The 19,737-nt window shown below is 40.5% G+C and overlaps 1 protein-coding gene across 22 annotated transcripts in view; it reads right to left on the bottom strand.

The window, feature by feature from the left end:
* CLEC16A (C-type lectin domain containing 16A) overlaps window positions 1-19,737 on the bottom strand; it is a 183,080-nt gene that overhangs the window by 57,801 nt on the left and 105,542 nt on the right. For all 22 annotated transcript variants that reach the window (XM_008172819.4, XM_065558824.1, XM_065558829.1 and 19 more), the window contains one exon: window positions 609-760. In XM_008172819.4, coding sequence (XP_008171041.2) covers window positions 609-760 — 152 coding nt within the window. The remainder of the gene's footprint in view (window positions 1-608; window positions 761-19,737) is intronic.

The following is a 19,737-nucleotide window of genomic DNA, read 5'->3' as shown; positions in this document are numbered from 1 at the left end:
TACCCAGATGTATTGTGTGCTTGTATGCATATGTAAACACACACACACACACACACACACACACACTCACACTCACTCTCAATCTCAATTTTCAGGGCACATTTTAGTTTTTATTTTCTTTATTAAGTGTACTAAATATAGCAGATCCTGGAATTCATATTTAAGTATTTCAGAGTTTAAAAACACGGTTTAATTTGTGATGAGAAGCCATCTCTTTCCTTTTCTTCACGAGTATGATAAGATCTGTTCCCTATTGCTCTGATTCAGAAGAGATTTAACTTTAAGCATGTTTTTAAGTGCTATTGACGTCAGTGCTCTGATGAATAGAGATACCTTCTTGAAGCAGGGCCTGTATGAAGAAGTTACTTCATTTGCTAGTGTCCTGCTAGTGAACTTTTAAAGAACTTCTTTGGAAAGCTGGAGACAGCATAAAGCAATTTAACAGAAGACAGAATTAGAAAGGATACGAAGTACACAGAAAATAGGGAGGTATGCTCTTGATCTAAAACATACACTGGTAAAACCAATACTAAATTTGATTATACTATTTTTTACATTAGTTGACTTTTCAGCTGGAAAACAAATCCCCAGGTTAACAGATATCTTACCTGCAAAAGGCCCGCAAATTTAACTACTCCCCAGCCCAGTCTGGCAACATCTGGCTCAACTAAACTCATCTGGTAAATATCCACAGCCAGAAATCTCTGAACTTGACCTCCATCTTTTGTAATCACTGTACAAGCAATTAAATCGCTGTTATCTAAAGACAAAAAAAATACTTAAGATAGGCAGCTATCACAGTTAACTTCTGCAAAAGCTTATTTTGTTAGGAATTTCAATATTTTCCAAGGAATATGCTTTGCATTAGAAACCTAAGTTATCTTGGCACATTTCAGATAGTGGTTTCCTCTTCACATTCAGAGTCATTTTATCATGCTCATTCACAATTAATTCCTGATATATATTGGATGAGGACTTATTTGGTCAAGAATGCTTTGAATACAAACGCAATGTGTTATTTAACTGGTTCAGGGTTTTAGTTTACCAGGCTTTTTTGTTACACTCAACATTATTTTAGGGCTGAACTTAAACAAGTTAGTGCTGATATCAACCTCTTCAGGATTGCTGAGATAGCTCTGAACTCAAAGCTATGAATTTATTTGTTTTTGCAATTGCTTGTTTGTTTATCCAAGTATCCCTTCCAGTTTTCCTCCCACTCCCACCAGTTCCCATGGTGAGAGACCACACCACTGGCATCAGTTGTTGAATAGACTAGCCTGTAGAGCAGAGGTGGGCAAATTTTTTGGCCTGAGGGCCATGTCGGGGTATGGAAATGGTATGGTGGGCCATGAATGCTCAAGAAATTGGGGGGAGGAGTGCGTCAGGGGGTGTGGGCTCTGGGGTGGGGCCAGAAATGAGGAGTTCAGGGTAAGGGAGGGGGCTCCGGGCTGGGGACTGAGGTGCGGGGGGGGCGGGGGGAGGGCTCTGGCTGGGGATGTGGGGTGGGGCTGGTGATGAGGGGTTTGGGATGCAGGAGGGTACTTCAGGCTTCGACTGAGGGGTTCTGAGGGTGGGAGGGGGATCAGGGCTGGGGCAGGCTGTTGGGGCACGGGGGGGAGGTGAGGAGTTTGGGGTACAGAGGGGGCTCTGGGCTGGGATTGAAGGGTGCAGAGGGCAGGAGGGAGATCGGGGTGGGGGAGAGGATTGGGGTATGGGGGGTTCAGGGGGGCTCCGGGAGGTGCTTACCTCAAGCAGCTCCCAGAAGCATGTCCCCCCTCCAGCTTCTATGTAGAGCCACGGCCAGGTGGCTCCGAGCGCACTTCCATTTGCAGGTGCCGCCCCTGCAGCTCCCATTGGCCAGGAGCTGTGGCCAATGGGAGCTCTGGGGGTGGCACCTGTGGACTGGGCAACATGCAGAGCTGCCTGGCTGTGCCTCTGCATACTACCTAGGAGTTGGAGGGGGGGGTCAGACCAGCTGCTTCCCGGGAGCTGCGTGGAGTGGGGCTAGCCCCCAACCCTGCTCCCTGGCTGGAGCTGAGGGCTGGATTAAAAGGTCTGACAAGCTGGATGTGGCCCACAGGCCATAGTTTGCCCACCCCTGCTGTAGAGACTAACTTTCCTCACTTTCTGGATGTGCTGTTTTCTTTTTCCATTCTGTAGTCTCTTGCTACTTTTCTCCCCAAACCTCATATTTTTTCAGATAATTCACAAATATGCTGAAATTGGTTTGATAAGGACAGGGTTTACAGTAACAAAAGAAAAGTGACTTTCACCACAAAACACTGGTTTCTAATCTAGGTAGCTAATTTATTTCTATCAAAAGGGAGCCATATTGTCACTCACAATTCAGTGTCTACATTTTGTTTTTTTTTTTGGCTCTTTGAAACTCTATGGCAGTATCTTGACACAGATTCTCGTAGACTCATAGACTAAGGTCAGAAGGGACCATCAATCTAATCTGATCTCCTACACATTGCAGACCACAGAACCTCACCCACCCCTCCCATAATAGACCCCCTAACTTCCGGCTGAGTTACTGAAGTCCTCAAATCATGATTTAAAGACCTGAAGTTACAGATCATCCACCATTTACACTAGTTTAAACCTATAAGTGACCCAGACGACAGAGGAAGGTGAAATCCTCCAGGGTCTCTACCAATTTGACCTGGGAGAAAATTCCTTCCTGATCCCAAATATAGCAATCACTGAGGTCAGATGTACTTACATTTTGGACTAATTACAATTTGTTTCATTTTATTAATAAAAGTAAAGTTCAAAACGTTGTTAATAATATATTAGTGGCCCCATTCTAACATCTCAAGAAGCATCCTGCATCTCTTTAGTGTGCCAGCAACACATGCAACATGATTGCAAAAACAAAACAAAAAACAAAACAAAAAACAAAACAGGGGTGAGGGTACTAATAAGCACAGTTTCATTCCATGGGCTGTCCAGAGAATCAGAACTACTAGACAAATGACTAGGAGAAAGGTTGCAGAGTACAGATGATTACTATGTAACTGTAGATGTCTGGTCTGAATTAGCATATTGAGCATACTGTCTAAAACCAAAACACTGCAACGTGGAATTCACAAATCTAGATAAATGTCAAGATTAATGATAACATTTTCGAAAGCTTCCATATGTCCCTTTTGAAAATGGGATCTAGTGACTTTAGGAGCTTTTGAAAAATTTACTCTAAAACAGTACTGAAATAATTGTTCAAAATGCATTTATAGCCATCCCCAAGGAATTCAAGAACAATTCCTGGTAAATGGGAGATAATATTACAGTAAGTTTAAGCAGTCCCCACTAGTTTCAGCAGCTGAACTCCAAGATAACAGAGTACACACAAGTCATTTCATTCTCCCTCTATCTCTGATTATTTCTGCATTTGAAGAGAAGTGAAATGGTCTCGTGGTTCTTTCCCACTAATATCTTGTCCCTCAATGGATGTTAGAGAACACCACCACATCACAACATGTACAGCATTTGGAAACTTGAACATTTAGAACAGTATGAGTGTTAGTCTTATTTTAAAAACTAAAAAAATCTATTTGATTTTCACTTCTGACATGCATTAAGCCAACTACATGAAGTGGCTGAAAAATTAAAATGAGACAGATAATGTACTTATGGATGTGATCGTGCTTAAGTTGAAGCAATAGAACATATAACTGAAAAGCTCTCTATGCTCAAGAAGTTCCAGTTACATGAGACATTAAGATAATTTCATAAAGTATACTCCCAGATGATTTTGGCACTTTTATTAGTGCTGTGAAACAGACTCCATAGCTAAAATTATTGATAACCTTAGTCTTAATCTAGTTACCTTGTATTTTTAGCTTCAAAGTAAAACCAGAGGTATTACAGTGGTTTTATGCATACAACAGTGTCTTATTCTTTTTCTTATAACTATCCAAGGTACAAGATAATGGGTCAGATTTGACTAATGACTCAACCTTCTGGGCCAGTGCTCAACATTTCCAGATTGGTGACCCTTAATTTGAAGTAAAAAGTTCTCAAAAGCCCTTTACATATATTATAAAATAATAAAAAATGTGTCAGTTATAAGAAGCTAGGAATTGTAGAAAACTGATAAGTGAAACAAAAGGACAAGGATAATTCCATGGCCAGCAGAGTTAAGGATAGGAAGTATATTATGAACAAACAGAATCCCAACAATGGTATTAGTCCTTTACTAGATTGAAATGATAAAACTGTTACCCTGTGACCCCGGCTAGAGCGCGGCAAGCCCTGCGGCCCCGCTCTCCTGGCTGGAGCTCCGGACAGAGCGCGGCAAGCCCCGGGGCCCCGGCTGGAGCTCCAGCGGAGCACGGCAAGCTCCGCAGCCCCTCTCTCTTGGCTGGAGCTCCGGCTGGAGCACGGCAGCCCCGCGACCCTTCACGGACTGCCAGCCAGAGCGCGGCAAGCCCCGCAGCCCCAGCTGGAGCGTGGCAAGCCCCACTGCCTCCCCACTCCCAGCCGGCAATCCGAAGTGCCGCCGCAGGAATTGGGCCCCACACTTGCTAAAGCCGGCCCTGCCCCGCCAAAAGACAAAGGCATTCAATAAATATTTCTGTTTTGTGCTTGGGAAAAAGGCTAGATAATGCATTCATATCATGATGAAATACTTTCCATTCCAGTAGTAACTCAGAAAGATCTGATACAGCAGCTATTAAAGTTAGACACACTCAAATCAGCAGGTCCAGCTAACCTGCATCCAAGATTTTAAAAGAGCTAGCCAAGGAGCACTCTGGACCACTACTGTTGATTTTCAATAAGTTTTACAACACTGGGGAAGTTCAGTCCAGAGTTCAGAGAACTGGAAGCTAATGTTGTGCCAATATTTAGAGAGAAAACTGGATAACCTGGGCAGTTATAGACCAGTCAGTCTAACACTGATCCCAGGCAAAATAATGGAAAAGCTGATACTAGAATTGATTAAGAATTAAAAGTGGGTACTATAATTAATGCTATTCAACATGAGTTTATGGAAAATAGATCTCATCAAGCTAATCAGAATTTTTTTTAGATGAGATTAATAGATTGGGTGATAAAGCTAATAGTCTTGATGTTGCATACGTAGACTTTGGTATGACATTTGACTCGGTACAGCAAAACATTTTGACTAAGAAATTAGAATTATACAAAATTAACAAAGCACACATTAAATTGATTAAAATTCACTAACATTTAAGTCTCAAATTGTAATTGTAAATGAGGGGATCAAGCAGGTATGTTTCTTGGGGACCCTGCAAAAATTGGTTCTTGGTCTTGTGGTATATAACATTTTTATCAGTGACCTGGAAGAAGCCAATTGCAATGAAGTTGGCAGATGACACAAATTTTGGGGGAGTGGTAAACTAAGTACAACCAAACAATATTTATTTTTATATTGCCAAACATCTAGGAACAGAGTGCAGGGCATACTTATAGGACGAGGGACTCTATCCTGGAAAGAAGAGACCCTGAAAAGGACTTGGGTCAAAGGATAATCAGCTGAACATGAGCGCTCAGTAGCCAGAAGGGCTAATGTGATCCTTGGATGTAGAAACAGGGGAATCTTGAGTAGGAGTAAGGAGGTTATGTTACCTCAACGTAGGATGTTTTTCTAAAATATATGCTCTAGTTCAGTCACAAGTTAATTCAAGGTAGTTCTATGACCTGTGTTATACAGGAGGTTAGTCTGCATGATAGCAATGGTCCCTTCTGGCTTTATACTCTATGAATAATCTATATTCTAATGGAATATGTGAGTCTCCCTGTTTATCCTCTGCCGTCATAGGCCCAGGGAGAACAGGACTGCCTACATTGCCTCAACATGCTCATAATGGTTGCAGCTCTGCATTAAGACAATGACTAATCAAATCTCATGGTTCAGGACTTCAGATGGTTATCTGCAAAGATCAGGAAGGACTCCTCCTCCCCATGAATGATTGGCCAGATATTTGGAAGGAAGGGGGATGTTTGCTTTTCTCTGAAACATCAGATATTGTCCACAGCTGGTGATCGGACACCAGACATGGTAGGCCAGGGCTCTGAGTTGGTTCAGAGAATCTTCTCTCACATACCTCACTGGTATGTATTGCTCATGTGCTTAGAGTCCAATTAATCACCAAATTTGGGGTGAGCAAGGAATTTTCCCTTAGGCCAGTTTGGTTGTGACCTTTGGAATTTTTTGCCTTCCTCTACCACCTGGGGTGTAGAGAACTTGCTAACATCTCACTCCTAGTCAATTCCCTGCCTTTTCAGGAACCTCGAACTTTGGTGGCACATCAGTCTCTGCTGCAGCGCATAACAGTTTAGGGTTCGGAGGATTGATATGATTTACTACACAGACACTGGGCTCAATACAGGGGTATATAGATCTGACTACAGGAGATCTGACTAAATGATATAATAGTCTCTTCTGGCCTTAAACTGAAATTTATTACATCTATGAATTTTCCTATCGATAAGCCCATATAAATTTGTGTATGTTTTGAGAGGCTGGCAGAATACTTGACCTTGATGGGAAAAAGGGTGTATAGGACAGAGATTTTCATTGCTTTAGGTTTTAAAGAAATATTCCAGGCTTTATGATGCTGTTAACTGAGAAATATCAGTTGAGAACTGCTCTAAACCACCTATTTCAAAGTAGCACAAGTAAATAATGATCAAATTGATTATTGGGAGCTGGGGAGAAATGGGCCCTATGTCAAGAAAGTTGATTACTGAATACACACACACCCCTCACAAGAGCTACCATCATGACAAATGCTTGTTGGCAGTTTCAACTTTGGCAGGACAGCATGGAGAAGCATGTACTGCTGTTGACAATGCTGTACATGTTCTAAATAAAATCTTTCTTGAAAAAGGAGTGGAGTAGGCAGCCCTGGAGAATGAAGTACAATGACAGTAAGACACACACAAGCTAATAAATATGGTTTTGGAGCCCATATCAAGATTCAGCAATAGGAAAACTGAACAGCATTTCTTTTTAATCTGGCCCTTAATATCTTATTACAGGCTTTGGATAAAACTCTGAAAAAGTATTGATTTTTTTAGAAAAATACTATCAAACTAAAATATGATTGTGTTCTCTTATCAGCCCCATCAGACATCCCCCAGCTAGGTTCTGTTATCTCCAAGGTTTCCTAGTCTCTGGTATGTTGCCTCTGAGAATTTATCAAGAGCGGTAGATTCTCAAATCACCAACAGCCTATTTCATGGTATCTACATAGAGAAAGGAAGTTAGCAATATTTTCACCGAGATGCAAATACACTGGTACATTGTTGGTCTTGTTTTGAAACTGAAATTGGTCATCTCAGGAAAGCATTTAGAATACTTTTGTACTCTTACTTTTTACCGCATGCTAAAAAGGATGCACTCTCCTGATGAGGTTGAGCCAATAAGTGGTTTAAATAAAAGTTAGATTTCTTGAACAATTTATAAAATATGCTACTAGACCACATCATGTTTTGATTTGAAAGGAACAGAATGTTTGTATGCTCCAAACTGCCACAGCCTGTCAGCCTTTTATAGTCAGATATTTCAATAACACAGTCTACACTGAACTGGTGTTTAAATTTTCACATGGCTGCAATACCGACAGGGCAACTTCATAAGGGTAGCAATAACTGAAGCTATCATGCCAATATCTTGTCTATAGTTGCTACTGTGACATCTAGAATTGATCAGAGTGAGGTTAGACAACACGGTGGTGGAGACACCTGTGCTCTCTCTATGCTAAAAGTCCCTCTATTAATACCATTGGTGGACCTGCTCCAGCGGTAATGCAACACAGACATTTTAAGAAAAAAATCTCACCATAGACAAGTTATGACACATGAATCTCTCAGTGTTAACTGTCAAGGAGTTTACAAGAATATCCTGATTCTGGTACATTCAATCTGGTTCAAAGACTATCACATGAAGTCTTAAATGAAAGCCAGGGTCACGTTGGTCATCAATGTCATTATGACATGTATGTACAGATACTATGTAAGGAGACGTGGATGTATGCTGAAATATTTTACTGAAGTTTGTATCGAGGCAGAGCTGACAAAATGATTTTCTGTCAGATGTTTATTCACCTAACTCTTGGTTAACATGTAAATTAAACATTAGCAGCCAACAAAATAGAAGCCCCATTTACATAGGAAGTCAGAGGGATGCGACATCAACAGGGAAGAAGCGGGACTTGGGAAAAACAAGTGAGGGATTTTTACTATCCCTGAGGACTGACAAACGGGGGATACAAGTAGAAAGCAAGGGGACTCCCTTTTATCCCATGCCCGGGAAGCAAATGGACAGCGTGTTTACATTCATGAAAATGTAATCTCTTTCAGGCTTGAAAGAAATGCTGCAAAGGGTATTGGGGAGAAACTCCTTTAGACAGAAAGTTAGCCTGTTATGTTATGATTTTCATTTATGTGCAACCCTGTTCCCATTATCCATTTGCATTATCTTTTGAATCTTTAGTCAAACTTGTTGTTTTCATGATAAAATACATCTCAGTGCTGTTGTGTTATACAGAGCACTCATCCTGAGTTGAATCATTCAACCTGGTGCATATGTTGTTCCCTTGGAGATAACAGACCTGGTATTTCTTGTGTATTCAGTGGATAAGGAGCAGGACACTAAAGAGGTGACATGCTTCCCTTAGGGAGCCCAGAACCACAAGCCACTGTGTTAACCCTCTTCCTCAACAAGAGAGCTTTGCTGGAGCTTAAACTATGTGATAGCTCCTGCCACACCAGTCTGTCCACCTCATCAGTAAACTCCTCAAGACTCTGCCAGTCTAAACCTTGCCTTGCAGGTAACATTCATTGAACCCCAGTTCCCAAGAGGTGTGTCTCTGCCGTGTCCAGTTCCTCTCACTGGACACACACAGAAATTAACCAAGGCCTTGGCTACACTTACCGGCAAGTTCGACGGCTGGAAATCGAACTTCTGGGTTCGACTTATCGCGTCTAGTCTGGACGCGATAAGTCGAACCCGGAAGTGCTCGCCGTCGACTGCGGTACTCCAGCTCGCCGAGAGGAGTACCGCGGAGTCGACGGGGGAGCCTGCCTGCCGAGTGTGGACCAAGGTAAGTTTGAACTAATTCGAACTAAGGTACTTTGAACTTCAGCTACGTTATTCACGTAGCTGAAGTTGCGTACCTTAGTTCGAATTAGGGGGGGTAGTGTAGACCAAGCCCAAGTCTGCTGTCTCCAAACAGACAGAACACACACCAGCCTGTTGGCTCAATAGAGGATGCACACCTTATATAATGACAGCATTGAGATGGTTTATTGTAAAACTAAGAATAAGTTTATTAATGAAGAGCATACATGTAAGTGATATTAAGCAAAAGAAAGACAAGCATGGTTACACATGAAACACAAATGACACTTTCTAATGTCTCAAACTAAACTTCAAACTACAATCTTAGCCTAAGCAGCTCTTTCACTTGCATCAAACTCTCAGCATCTCTAGCCCCTGAGGCAGGAGGATCCACTGTTTACGGAATCAGAGGGTGCTGTTCCCCCCCTTTGTCCTTTAAGTGTATAATGAAGTGGTTCTCTCCCCACCTTTTTATAGTCTAGTAAACTTTTGAAATGTATTCCTTTGAAGTGCATACCGCAGACAGTTCTTCTCCCCCACTGGTGCGCAGATGCCATGCTGTCCCCTCCTCATCCTCTGCCCAATCTGCTTTTTTGATTGGCTTAATCACTTTGTTTACCTTAGATATAAATGTATTTTCACTGTCTTTTGTTTGTAATCAAGCCAGGCAATCAGGTAATATCCACATTCATTTGCCTAGGGCAAGCTTGTTTATCAACTGCCTCCAAAACACATTCTATGAACTTATTTCCAGCACACATACATAACTCTTTATAAACAACCAGTATACCCATCACACAATGATATTCATGACCAGCGTGTCACCAGTTTTTACACAATATCTTACAAGACACTGGGTAAATATTATGCCAACAGCGTGTTGGATGTGCCTTTTGCCAGTTGGCATAAACGGGCTCTTGGAGTCGAGGGGACTCGGGGATTGGAGTACACCTGCAAGACAAGGTAAGGACTAGCATAGCCCAGAGGAGATAGTTAGAGTGGCTAACATGCTGGTGGTGTCCGGAATCTGACAGTCAGTTAAGCACAGGTAATTCTTCCTCTTGCTGCAGACATGGGTGTAACCAGGTGACTCTCAGGCCTGGGGACTCAGAGAACTTTCACACAAGCTTTAAGTGCCTTCAGCCAAGGAGGTTCAAGCAATGCTTCAAGACAGTGTTCTAGAACCTGTTTGGTTACAACTAAGCCAACAGTGCCCTCTACTCCCTTCCCATTCTCCTTTAGTGGCACCAGAAGTCCAGTTAATGGCCATGTGGACTTCTGTTTCCTCAGTTTGTCCATTTAAGTCAGTAAAGAATGCAGGATTAGGTCCAGGACCCACAGCTAAAGTATGAATTCAGATCCTACAAACACAGTCATTTGTTGATGCCATTGGAGTTTTATTATAGGCATTGAACAGTCTAGTTACAAAACCTTGACATGTTAAGACTGAGATCCAGCAAGTTAGCACCACAGTAAGGGTACAAGTTACTCAGGGAGCAGAAAGGAAAAATTACTCATTTATTAGGGAACTACGTCACAGGAAACTTTTATGTACCCCAGTTACACTTTTTTCTAATTTACAGTACCTAGAGGTTAATGCCACATCATGTATTTGATGACTAAAAATAATCAAAGGAGAAAAATGTGGTTTAACAGTTCCAATGAACTAACTTGAGAATATTTTCATCTATGCTACAAACCAATCATAGAACGATCTGCCTGTATGTCAGAAACTCGAATGCATTTAGTTGAAAGAATTTCTAGGTTGAGTGACGAATTCCAGATCAAGTGCACTATTTACAATAATCATCAGCTCCAATGATACACCAGTTCTAGAACTAATGGAATTTGTCACATCCCAAGTGTTGTTTAGTCGCCTGGGTGAAGTGAGCTGGCAGTTGCAGGTTAGCTATTTGCAGACAATTTTTACCCAAGTTTTCTGGTCAAATTCCAACTTAGGTAATTATATTCTACCAAATTATATTTCCTTTCCAACTACTTACATTTCCCTTCCAGTTCCAACTGGATAGCTTCCTATCATAAACTGTTAGGGAGTGGTACTATGTGCCATTTAAACATTTGCCAAATTTGACCTCTTTTCACAGGTGAATGGAAATGATCCCTGTTTATCCTGCAGTTCGTATGTCAGATATTTTAAAAATAAGACGATAGATACTATGTAAATCTAATAATAAAATACCCCACCAGAACTGCCAGCCTCCACACTGAGGCCAAGAATCAAGTGAACATTAGAAAAAGGTACTCCTGAGGATGGGTTATGTTTGTATGGTAAAGCTTGCACAGCCACTAACCATGCTGTACATTCTCTGTGAAGAAAGAGATACTCAAAATGTGGTGGTGTTCTAACACAGCAATTCTCAAACTGCTGTATGTGAACCGCTATTGGTACATAGACCATTTTATAGTACCAGAAAGAATTCATTACAATGACTCTGATTAGAATTACAAAAGGTGGTACCACACCAAGTACTTTGAGTTTATATATATGAGAGCCACTCATCTAATGCATTTACCAAACATTACATTAATTGTTGGACTGGGGATTTGGTAGGTACACCTTGATACCTGTCTCCTCCTCTTTTTTTAATAGGATGTGAATAGATCTATTACCTTTTTACGACACATAACTATATCTCAGTCATGTGGATAGGCAAGCACTTTATATTTGTATGCCAGACAAGCATAGTAACCTGAAAATAATTTTACATTTAAAAAAAAAAAAACAAAAAAAAAACCCACCACACTAGCCAAAACTTGCAATAGCAAGATAAATCCAAGCTAAACAAGAAATGGATGTTATACAGAGAAATAAAACAAGAAACAGCAAGTAATGGCTCACGTGGACAAGAGACTCGGGATTTGATGCAGATGCTTATGCCCTTTAACACCCACCAGCCCCTAAGGCTACGTCTACACTGGGAGCTAGATATGGGATTCCCCTGATTATATACACAAATGGGATTTGTCATTATGAAAGTAATGAGTACATACTATCAACTGACTGCACATTTTTCCCTCAAAGTGTTTCCTGAGGTTATATCTGCATTGTGAGGTAGGGATGTGATTCCTCTATTCAGGTACACATACTCGCGCTAGTTCTCCTCAAGAGTGCCAGTATAAATAGCTGGGTAGCCACGGTAGCACAGGCAGTGGAGGCACAACTGAGCTGTGCAGAGTACAAACCCACCTGAAACTGGTGGTACAATCACTTGGCTATTATGTACTCATTAGTGCCATAATGACAAATCCTAAGGGGATATAGCCTTCTTGAAGGCTGAGCACCACCCTGGATTTCTCTCTAGCTAGATCCTTAAGATGTTTTGGCTGAATGATAGGTCTATACCCATCAGTGGCAATCTTATCGCGACACTGAAGCTTTTGGTGACCAAGTGATCGCTGACCATGCAGTGGTATTCCTTGGTAAATGTACTTCATAATTCATTGGTCTTTCATATTGATAAATGCAAAGTAATGCACACTGGAAAACATAATCCCAATTATACATATACAAGATGGGGTCTAAATTAGCTGTTACCACTCAAGACAAAGGTCTTGGAGTCTTTGTGGATAGTTCTCTGAAAACATCCACTCAATGTGCAACGGCAATCAAAAAAAAATCAAACAGAACGTTGGGCATCATTAAGAAAGGGATAGATAATAAGACAAAATATCATATTGCCTCTATATAAACCCATGGTACACCCATATCTTGAATATTGCGTATATATGTGGTCGCCCCGTCTCAAAAAAAAGATGTATTGGAATTGGAAACAGTTCAGAAAGGGGCAACAAAAATCATTAGGGGTATGGAACGGCTGCCATATGAGGAGAAATTAATAAGACTGGGACTTTTCAGCTTGGAAAAGAGATGACTAAGGGGAGATATGATAGAGGTCTATAAAATCATGACTGGTGTGGAGAAAGTAAAAAAGGAAGTGTTATTTACTCCTTCTTGTAACACAAGAACTAGGGGTCACCAAATTAAATTAATATGCAGCAGATTTAAAACAAACAAAAGGAAGTATTTTTTCACACAATGCACAGTCAACCTGTGGAACTCCTTGCCAAAGGATGTTGCGAAGGACAAGACTATAACAGAGTCCCAAAAAGAACTAGATAAGTTCATGGAGGATAGGTCCATCAATGGCTATTAGCCAGGATCGGCAGGGATGGTGTCCCTTACCTTTGTTTGCCAGAAGCTGGGAATGAGCGACAGGGGATGGAGTACTTGATGATTACCTGTTCTGTTCATTCCTTCTGGGGCACCTAGCATTGGCCACTGGCAGAAGACAGGACTGGGCTAGACGGACCTTTGGTCTGACCCAGTATGGCTTATATTCATGTTAATATATCAGTACCAAGAAAGTTGCCAAGATGGAGATGGAGGTGGCAAGGTTTGACTATGACTATCCTCATTGTTGATCTTGTCCTAACACTTAATATGGAGCAGCTGATGAAGATGATGAGAATCAAACATCACTCTGCCACTTGATTGCAATGGCCAGGGATTTAGCTGTATTCAGATTAATATATTTTATTCAGATTATTAGCAAGACTGATGTTCACTGCATCTTGCCTGAACAGATCAGGCATCAGTTGCAGTGACCCAAACTGAGCCAACAAGGCAAAGGCATCAGTGTATTGGAGATCTTGAAGCAAAATAGTGTTCAGATGGATATCACAAACATCTGCCTCCTCAAAACTTATCTATCTATCAAAACTCAACAATGGTGACAGGACACAGCCTTGCTGAACTTTCATGGAAACCATGCCTTGAACACAGCTTTCTTTTCCATTATAGAACTCCTCCATCAATAACGGTATTTTCCTACTGCAGGCAAGTAGCCTCATCAGATCCCACAAGCTTGCTCAATGCATGGAATCAAAAGTTTGATAAAAGCTCAAAAAAGAAGTGCTGAGCACCATTTATTAAATGCCGCCATCTTCTCAAAAAGCTGTCTGAAGGTAATGAGCTGGTTGCCATTGGAACAACCAAGTGTAAAGCTGCACTCAATATCCTTCGCCACAAAGTGCACTGCTGATTGAGATATTAACATGGAAACAGGAAGATATTCCTTGGGACCAACAACAGCATAAAACTCTATAGTAACATAACGATGAAAAAAGTCACTATTCTCCCCCACCCCAAGCCAGAAAAAATAAAAACAAGGGTCATCTTAACTTTTAGGGTACATGCTCAAACTATCCAAAGAGGTGTTGGGCCTGATTTTCAGAGGGATGTATAGCTCTCCCAGCTCAGCATCTCAATATCAGGTAATATAATTCACAAATATAGAATTTAAAAACAGAGGTAGTCATAATTCAGTAACAGCATCTTTAGTACTTCCTCATCTTCCTCCTCTACTGATATACTTTTATATAACAGATTATGAATTCTTTGACCGGATCAAACCTTAAGTTAAAAACTGTCATCCTTTAAACGGACAGTCAAATTAGAAATCACACTTCATTGTTTTTGTGGATACAGACCAACATGGCTACCCCTGTGACACTTATGAATGTTACATGGTTTTTACCTGTAATCGTACGTAACTTTTTTCAGTTTGTTTACCTTACGCATTTGGCATCACTTTGGGAACAATCAGTTTCACTCTCTCCTGTTTCTGTGGGTCTTCTAAAACATTTCTTTCCATGTTGCTGTTTCAAAGTAATTCTAAAGCTACAAAAACTGGCAGGGCAGATATGTGACTAATGTGGAATCTGAAACCCCTTTTAACTCATTTTTTTTAACTATGTAAATTTTATGTTGACTGTGTCCCTTAAATTTCAATTTGGTGGAAAACATAAGGTACATGAAATGCAAGGGGGGAAAAAAAGCAACTCTAAAGGCAAGGGTGGTATACCTTACATCAGGAAAAATGTAGATATTGGCATGTTAACCAATGTGTTCTATAGATTTTTATACAAAGTCAGTTTTTTATTCTCAGATATTGAGCAAGAGCTGTGTCTGTACTAGAAAATTTCATATCCATTTTCTTACACTGTGCATGCCAATAATTATTTACTCACTAGTGAAGGCTGAACTTCGCTACTATTGTTTCTCATACTAGGTGGATTAAAATTAGAGCAGGGATGCCTACCCTCATTACAATTATACCTCAGTTTATGATACAGACCTTTCCTATGTCAGAGATTTGTAGGGTTCACCTCCAGTGAAAGGAGTGCCATAAAAGGCTCTTCACTTGGGGAGTGACTCAGAGACCAAAAGAAAGAGCAGAAGAGCATAGTGGTTTATAACTTTCACACCAGCATCTCATTTCTGTGTGCAGACATTGTATAAATAGTACTTGCAACCAGGGCTTAATTTATCAGAGATTATTTCCTGGACTCCCTCCGCCCCCTCATTTGGAGCTAGGGGCTTCAGCCCCACAGTGCGCGCCACGGCTTCTGCCCTGAGGTCAGGCACCGGGATTCCTGTGGGTTTGAAAATATTTACCCGAACTCCACTTTGATGGGCTCCAGCTGAATTTAAGTCCTGCTTGCAAACCCTTTCCAAACAGCTAGTTCAACATCTCCCCTATCACACTCCTTTACACACCTCATTGAAGTTAGATGGAAGTGCCTTACATTATGAACTTCTATTGTTTTTTGGTCTGTTGTTATTTAAGAGGAAGGTTTACATAAGGCTTTCCTAATTTTGAACAAACATTTGAGACAGATTTTTTTTTAAAGGAGTACTATTTTGATACTGAAATTATTTTTTACTCAAGTCCAATAAAAGTTTAATTAATTCAAGTCTTTCTGTTGCTTATCTATAGTTCATACATGTCAATATAACTGTATTAAACCACATCTGAAAATTAAGTTAGATAAAATCCAATGAACATTCAGTACCAAAGGGCAGATCTAAAAATCTCATTGATACTATGTATAATAAACTTATCTACGAAGAAACAAGTTGCTGAACTACAAAAGAGGAAGTATTTTTCAAAGCCACTTTCATCATACTGTTATCTAAGCAGTTATTTATCAAAACTACTCATATTTGCATAATACATTTAAACCCAGCTTCCTTTCTAGGAAAGTACATGGCATTGTTTATGAACAGTACATAGAACTGTAAAGGAACCAAAAGAAAAGTGTGAAGTTTCTTGGAAGTCATTTGAATAACAAATGTAGGCAAATTTGTTTTATAGCTTACTAGAACAACTTTCTGAAATTAGGCAGGCCTTTACAACTGGCAATTATTCTTTTCAGACCTTAATAGATATTTTGAAAAAAGTATAGGCTTATTTGTTAATTTTATTATACAAATCTGTTGAACATTTTGGATTTCCGAATAGGCCATGTAGCCAAAACATTTTTCCTACCACTTGTTCTGTAAATTAACACTTAATGCTTGAGTACATTTTATAGCAGTGCTCAGGAAGCAAATATAATGGATGATATATTTAGACTTCCAGCCCCAGGAGACAGTTGAGAAAAGAGCTCTCAGCTACACCCATATCGCAAGGACAAAAAGAGAAACTCTTGGGGGGACATTCCAGAAGATGTCAGAGAAAGTGATTGCAGGTTATGCAGTTTCACCCATTCTACATGTTGGAGCATGCTGGAAGAAAGCCTGTAGGTTAGCACATGGAAGGCAAGATGGAAGAGGTAAGACACAGAGAGTTATGGGTCATAGGGCACTTGGTATTCAAAGGGGGAAATCTATTGGGTTTAACAAAGGCATAAGAAGCTTGAACTGCCTTGTAAACAGCTGAGAGAGTCAAAGAAAGAGGCAGCAACCACCCCACCCACCACCACAGTCAAACTATCACATCAACAAGTTACAAGAGAAATATGTATTGAATTTCTTTGCCTTGACTAGCTTTTCAGTCATTACCTATCTGCCCCCAAAGTTGGAAAACTAATTGAAGAAAGCAGAAAGATCTTTGTATAAGGAAAATTCTGGAGGCATAAGTGAGCTGAAAACTCACAAGGCTTAAAAATAATATGGTTACAGTTTTCAAGCTTGTGTGCTTAAGGTCAATAGACAGTGTGACTATGGACTGAAACCTCTCCATCAGAAGATAGGCCATCGTGGTTATGACAACAAGGTCTGCTCCTGAGAATGTTATATGCTGTGTTAGCTGATGGAAATGCCATCTGTATTAGGGCTGAGGTCTATTTTCCTTCCTCTTTGAACTTGGGGTGTAAACCCCTGAAGACCTCAAAGTGGCCTGGCAGTCTTTTAGGGTATCCATGGTATCATCAGTATTTTGAAAGAACAGCTTAGACCCCTCAAATGGCAAATCCTTGATTGTATTTTGCAGCTCCTCTGGAATTCTAGACATCTGCAGACAAGAATGTCTCAGGGCCGTGGCCATGGACTGTGAAACTATCAGCTGTATCAATCGCTGCCTGGAGGGATGTTTATGCCATGAGGTGCCCTTCTGAAAAACAAGATCCATAAACTGTTCCCTATTCTCCTCCAGTAGTCTGTCCACTAACTTGGCTAATGCTGTGAAATTAATACAATTATAGTTGAACAGGAGAACTTGATAGTTAGCCACCCTCATTTGAACAGCAGCTGTGCAGTATGCCTTCCTCTGCATACATCCAATCTCTTGATATCTCTGTCTTTAGGAATGGCTTTGGGATGAGACTGCTGGGAGTGCTGACTGGCAGTCATGACCACCAATAGTCAGGGACCAGATATATGAAAAAATAGGCAAAGTCTTTTAGAGGGACTTGGTAGCATCTATTTGGGGAAAAATGGATGATACAGTCTCCTGGTGACAACACTCTTTCCATTCCACTAATATCAGTGGAGGACATTAAACAGAAACGGGATTTTTTTAAATCATCAGGGCCCGATAGCTTGCATTCAAGAGTTTTAAAAGAGCTGGTGGTGGAGCTCACTGGACTGTTAACATTGATTTTCAATAAGTCTTGGAGCACTGGAGAAATTACAAGAGCCTGGAAGAAGGTTGACGATGTGTCAATTTTTAAAAAGGGTAAACAGGATGTCTCAGGTAATTATAGGCCTCTCAGTCTGACATCAATCCCAAGCAAGATAATTGAGCAGCTGATATGGGACTCTAATAAAAAAATGGAGGGCAATGTAATTCATGGTAATCAACATGGGTTTATTGAAAATAGATCCAGTCAAACTAACTTGATTTCTCTTATTTTTCATTTGATTACAAGACTGGGTAATAAAAGTAACAGTGTTGACATAATATACTTCTAGAATATCAGGGTTGAAAGGGACCTCAGGAGGTCATCTAGTCCAACCCCCTGCTCAAAGCAGGACCAATCCCCAGATTTTTACCCCAGTTCCCTAAATGGCCCCCTCAAGGATTGAACTCACAACCCTGGGTTTAGCAGGCCAATGCTCAAACCACTGAGCTATCCCTCCCCCAGGCATTTGACTTGGTATTACACAACATTTTGATAAAAAAAGATATTAAATTAACATAGTACACATTAAAAGAATTAAAAACTGGCTGATAGGTCTCAAAATGTAACTGTAAATGGGGAATCATCATCAAGGGGGTCTGTTTCCAATGGGGTCCTGCAAGGATTGGTTCTTGGCCCTACATTATTTAATTTGACCTGAAAGAAAACAAAATAATCACTGATAAAGTTTGCAGATGATCCAAAAGTTGGGGGAGTGGTAAATAATGAAGAGGTCAGGTCACTGATTCAGGGTGATTTAGATCATTTGGTAAACTGTATGCAAACAATATGCATTTTAATACAGTTACATGCAAATATGTATACATCTACCAACAAAGAGTGTAGGCCAGGCTTACAAGATGAGGGACTCGATCCTGGGAAGAAGTGACTCTGAAAAAAGATTTTGGGGTGGTGGAGGATAATCAGCTGAACATGAGCTCCCAACGTGATGCTCTAGCCAAAAGGGCTAATGAGACCCTAGGTTGCATAAACTGGGGAATCTTGAGTAGAAGTTATTTTATCTCTGTATTTGGCACTACTGTGACCACTGCTGGAATATGGTGTCCAGTTCTGATGTCCATAATTCAAGATGTTGATAATTTGGAGAGGGTTCAAAGAAGAGCCCTGAGAATGATTATAGGACAAGAAAACCTGTCTTATAGAGATAGACTTAAAGGACATGGTTCATTTAGCTTAACAAAGAGAAGGTTAAGGGGTGACTTGATTACAAATACCTACATCTGGGAAACAAATATTTCATAATGGGTTTGTCAATCTAGCAGAGAAAGATAGAACAAGATCAAGTGGATTGAAGTTGAAGCTAGACAAATTCTGACTGGAAATAAGGCATACATTTTAAATGGTGAGAGTAATTAACCATTGCAACAATTTACCAAGGGTGGATTCTCCACAGCTGAGAATTTTTAAATCAAGATTGGATGTTTTCTAAAAGACATGCTCTAGGAACTATTTTGGGAAAGTTCTGTGGTCTACCCCATACAGGAGAGTCAGACTGGATCACAATGGTCCCTTCTGGCCTTAGAATCTATCAATCTGCTGTTTGACATTGCCATAGACTGGATTATGAAGTGTATTAGCAACACAATCGCTGGTATAGCATGGGTAAATAGCAAATGCTTTGAAGATCTAGAGACTTTGCTGATGATATTGCACTACTGAGCGACACTCCCAGAAAGCTACAAAGACAGATAACATGA

This window comes from Chrysemys picta, chromosome 10, assembly GCF_011386835.1.
Source record: "Chrysemys picta bellii isolate R12L10 chromosome 10, ASM1138683v2, whole genome shotgun sequence".
Classification (NCBI taxonomy): Eukaryota; Metazoa; Chordata; order Testudines; family Emydidae; genus Chrysemys; species Chrysemys picta.
The sequence above is the reverse complement of the archived record's forward strand: the minus strand, read 5'-3'. Positions and strand labels throughout refer to the sequence as shown.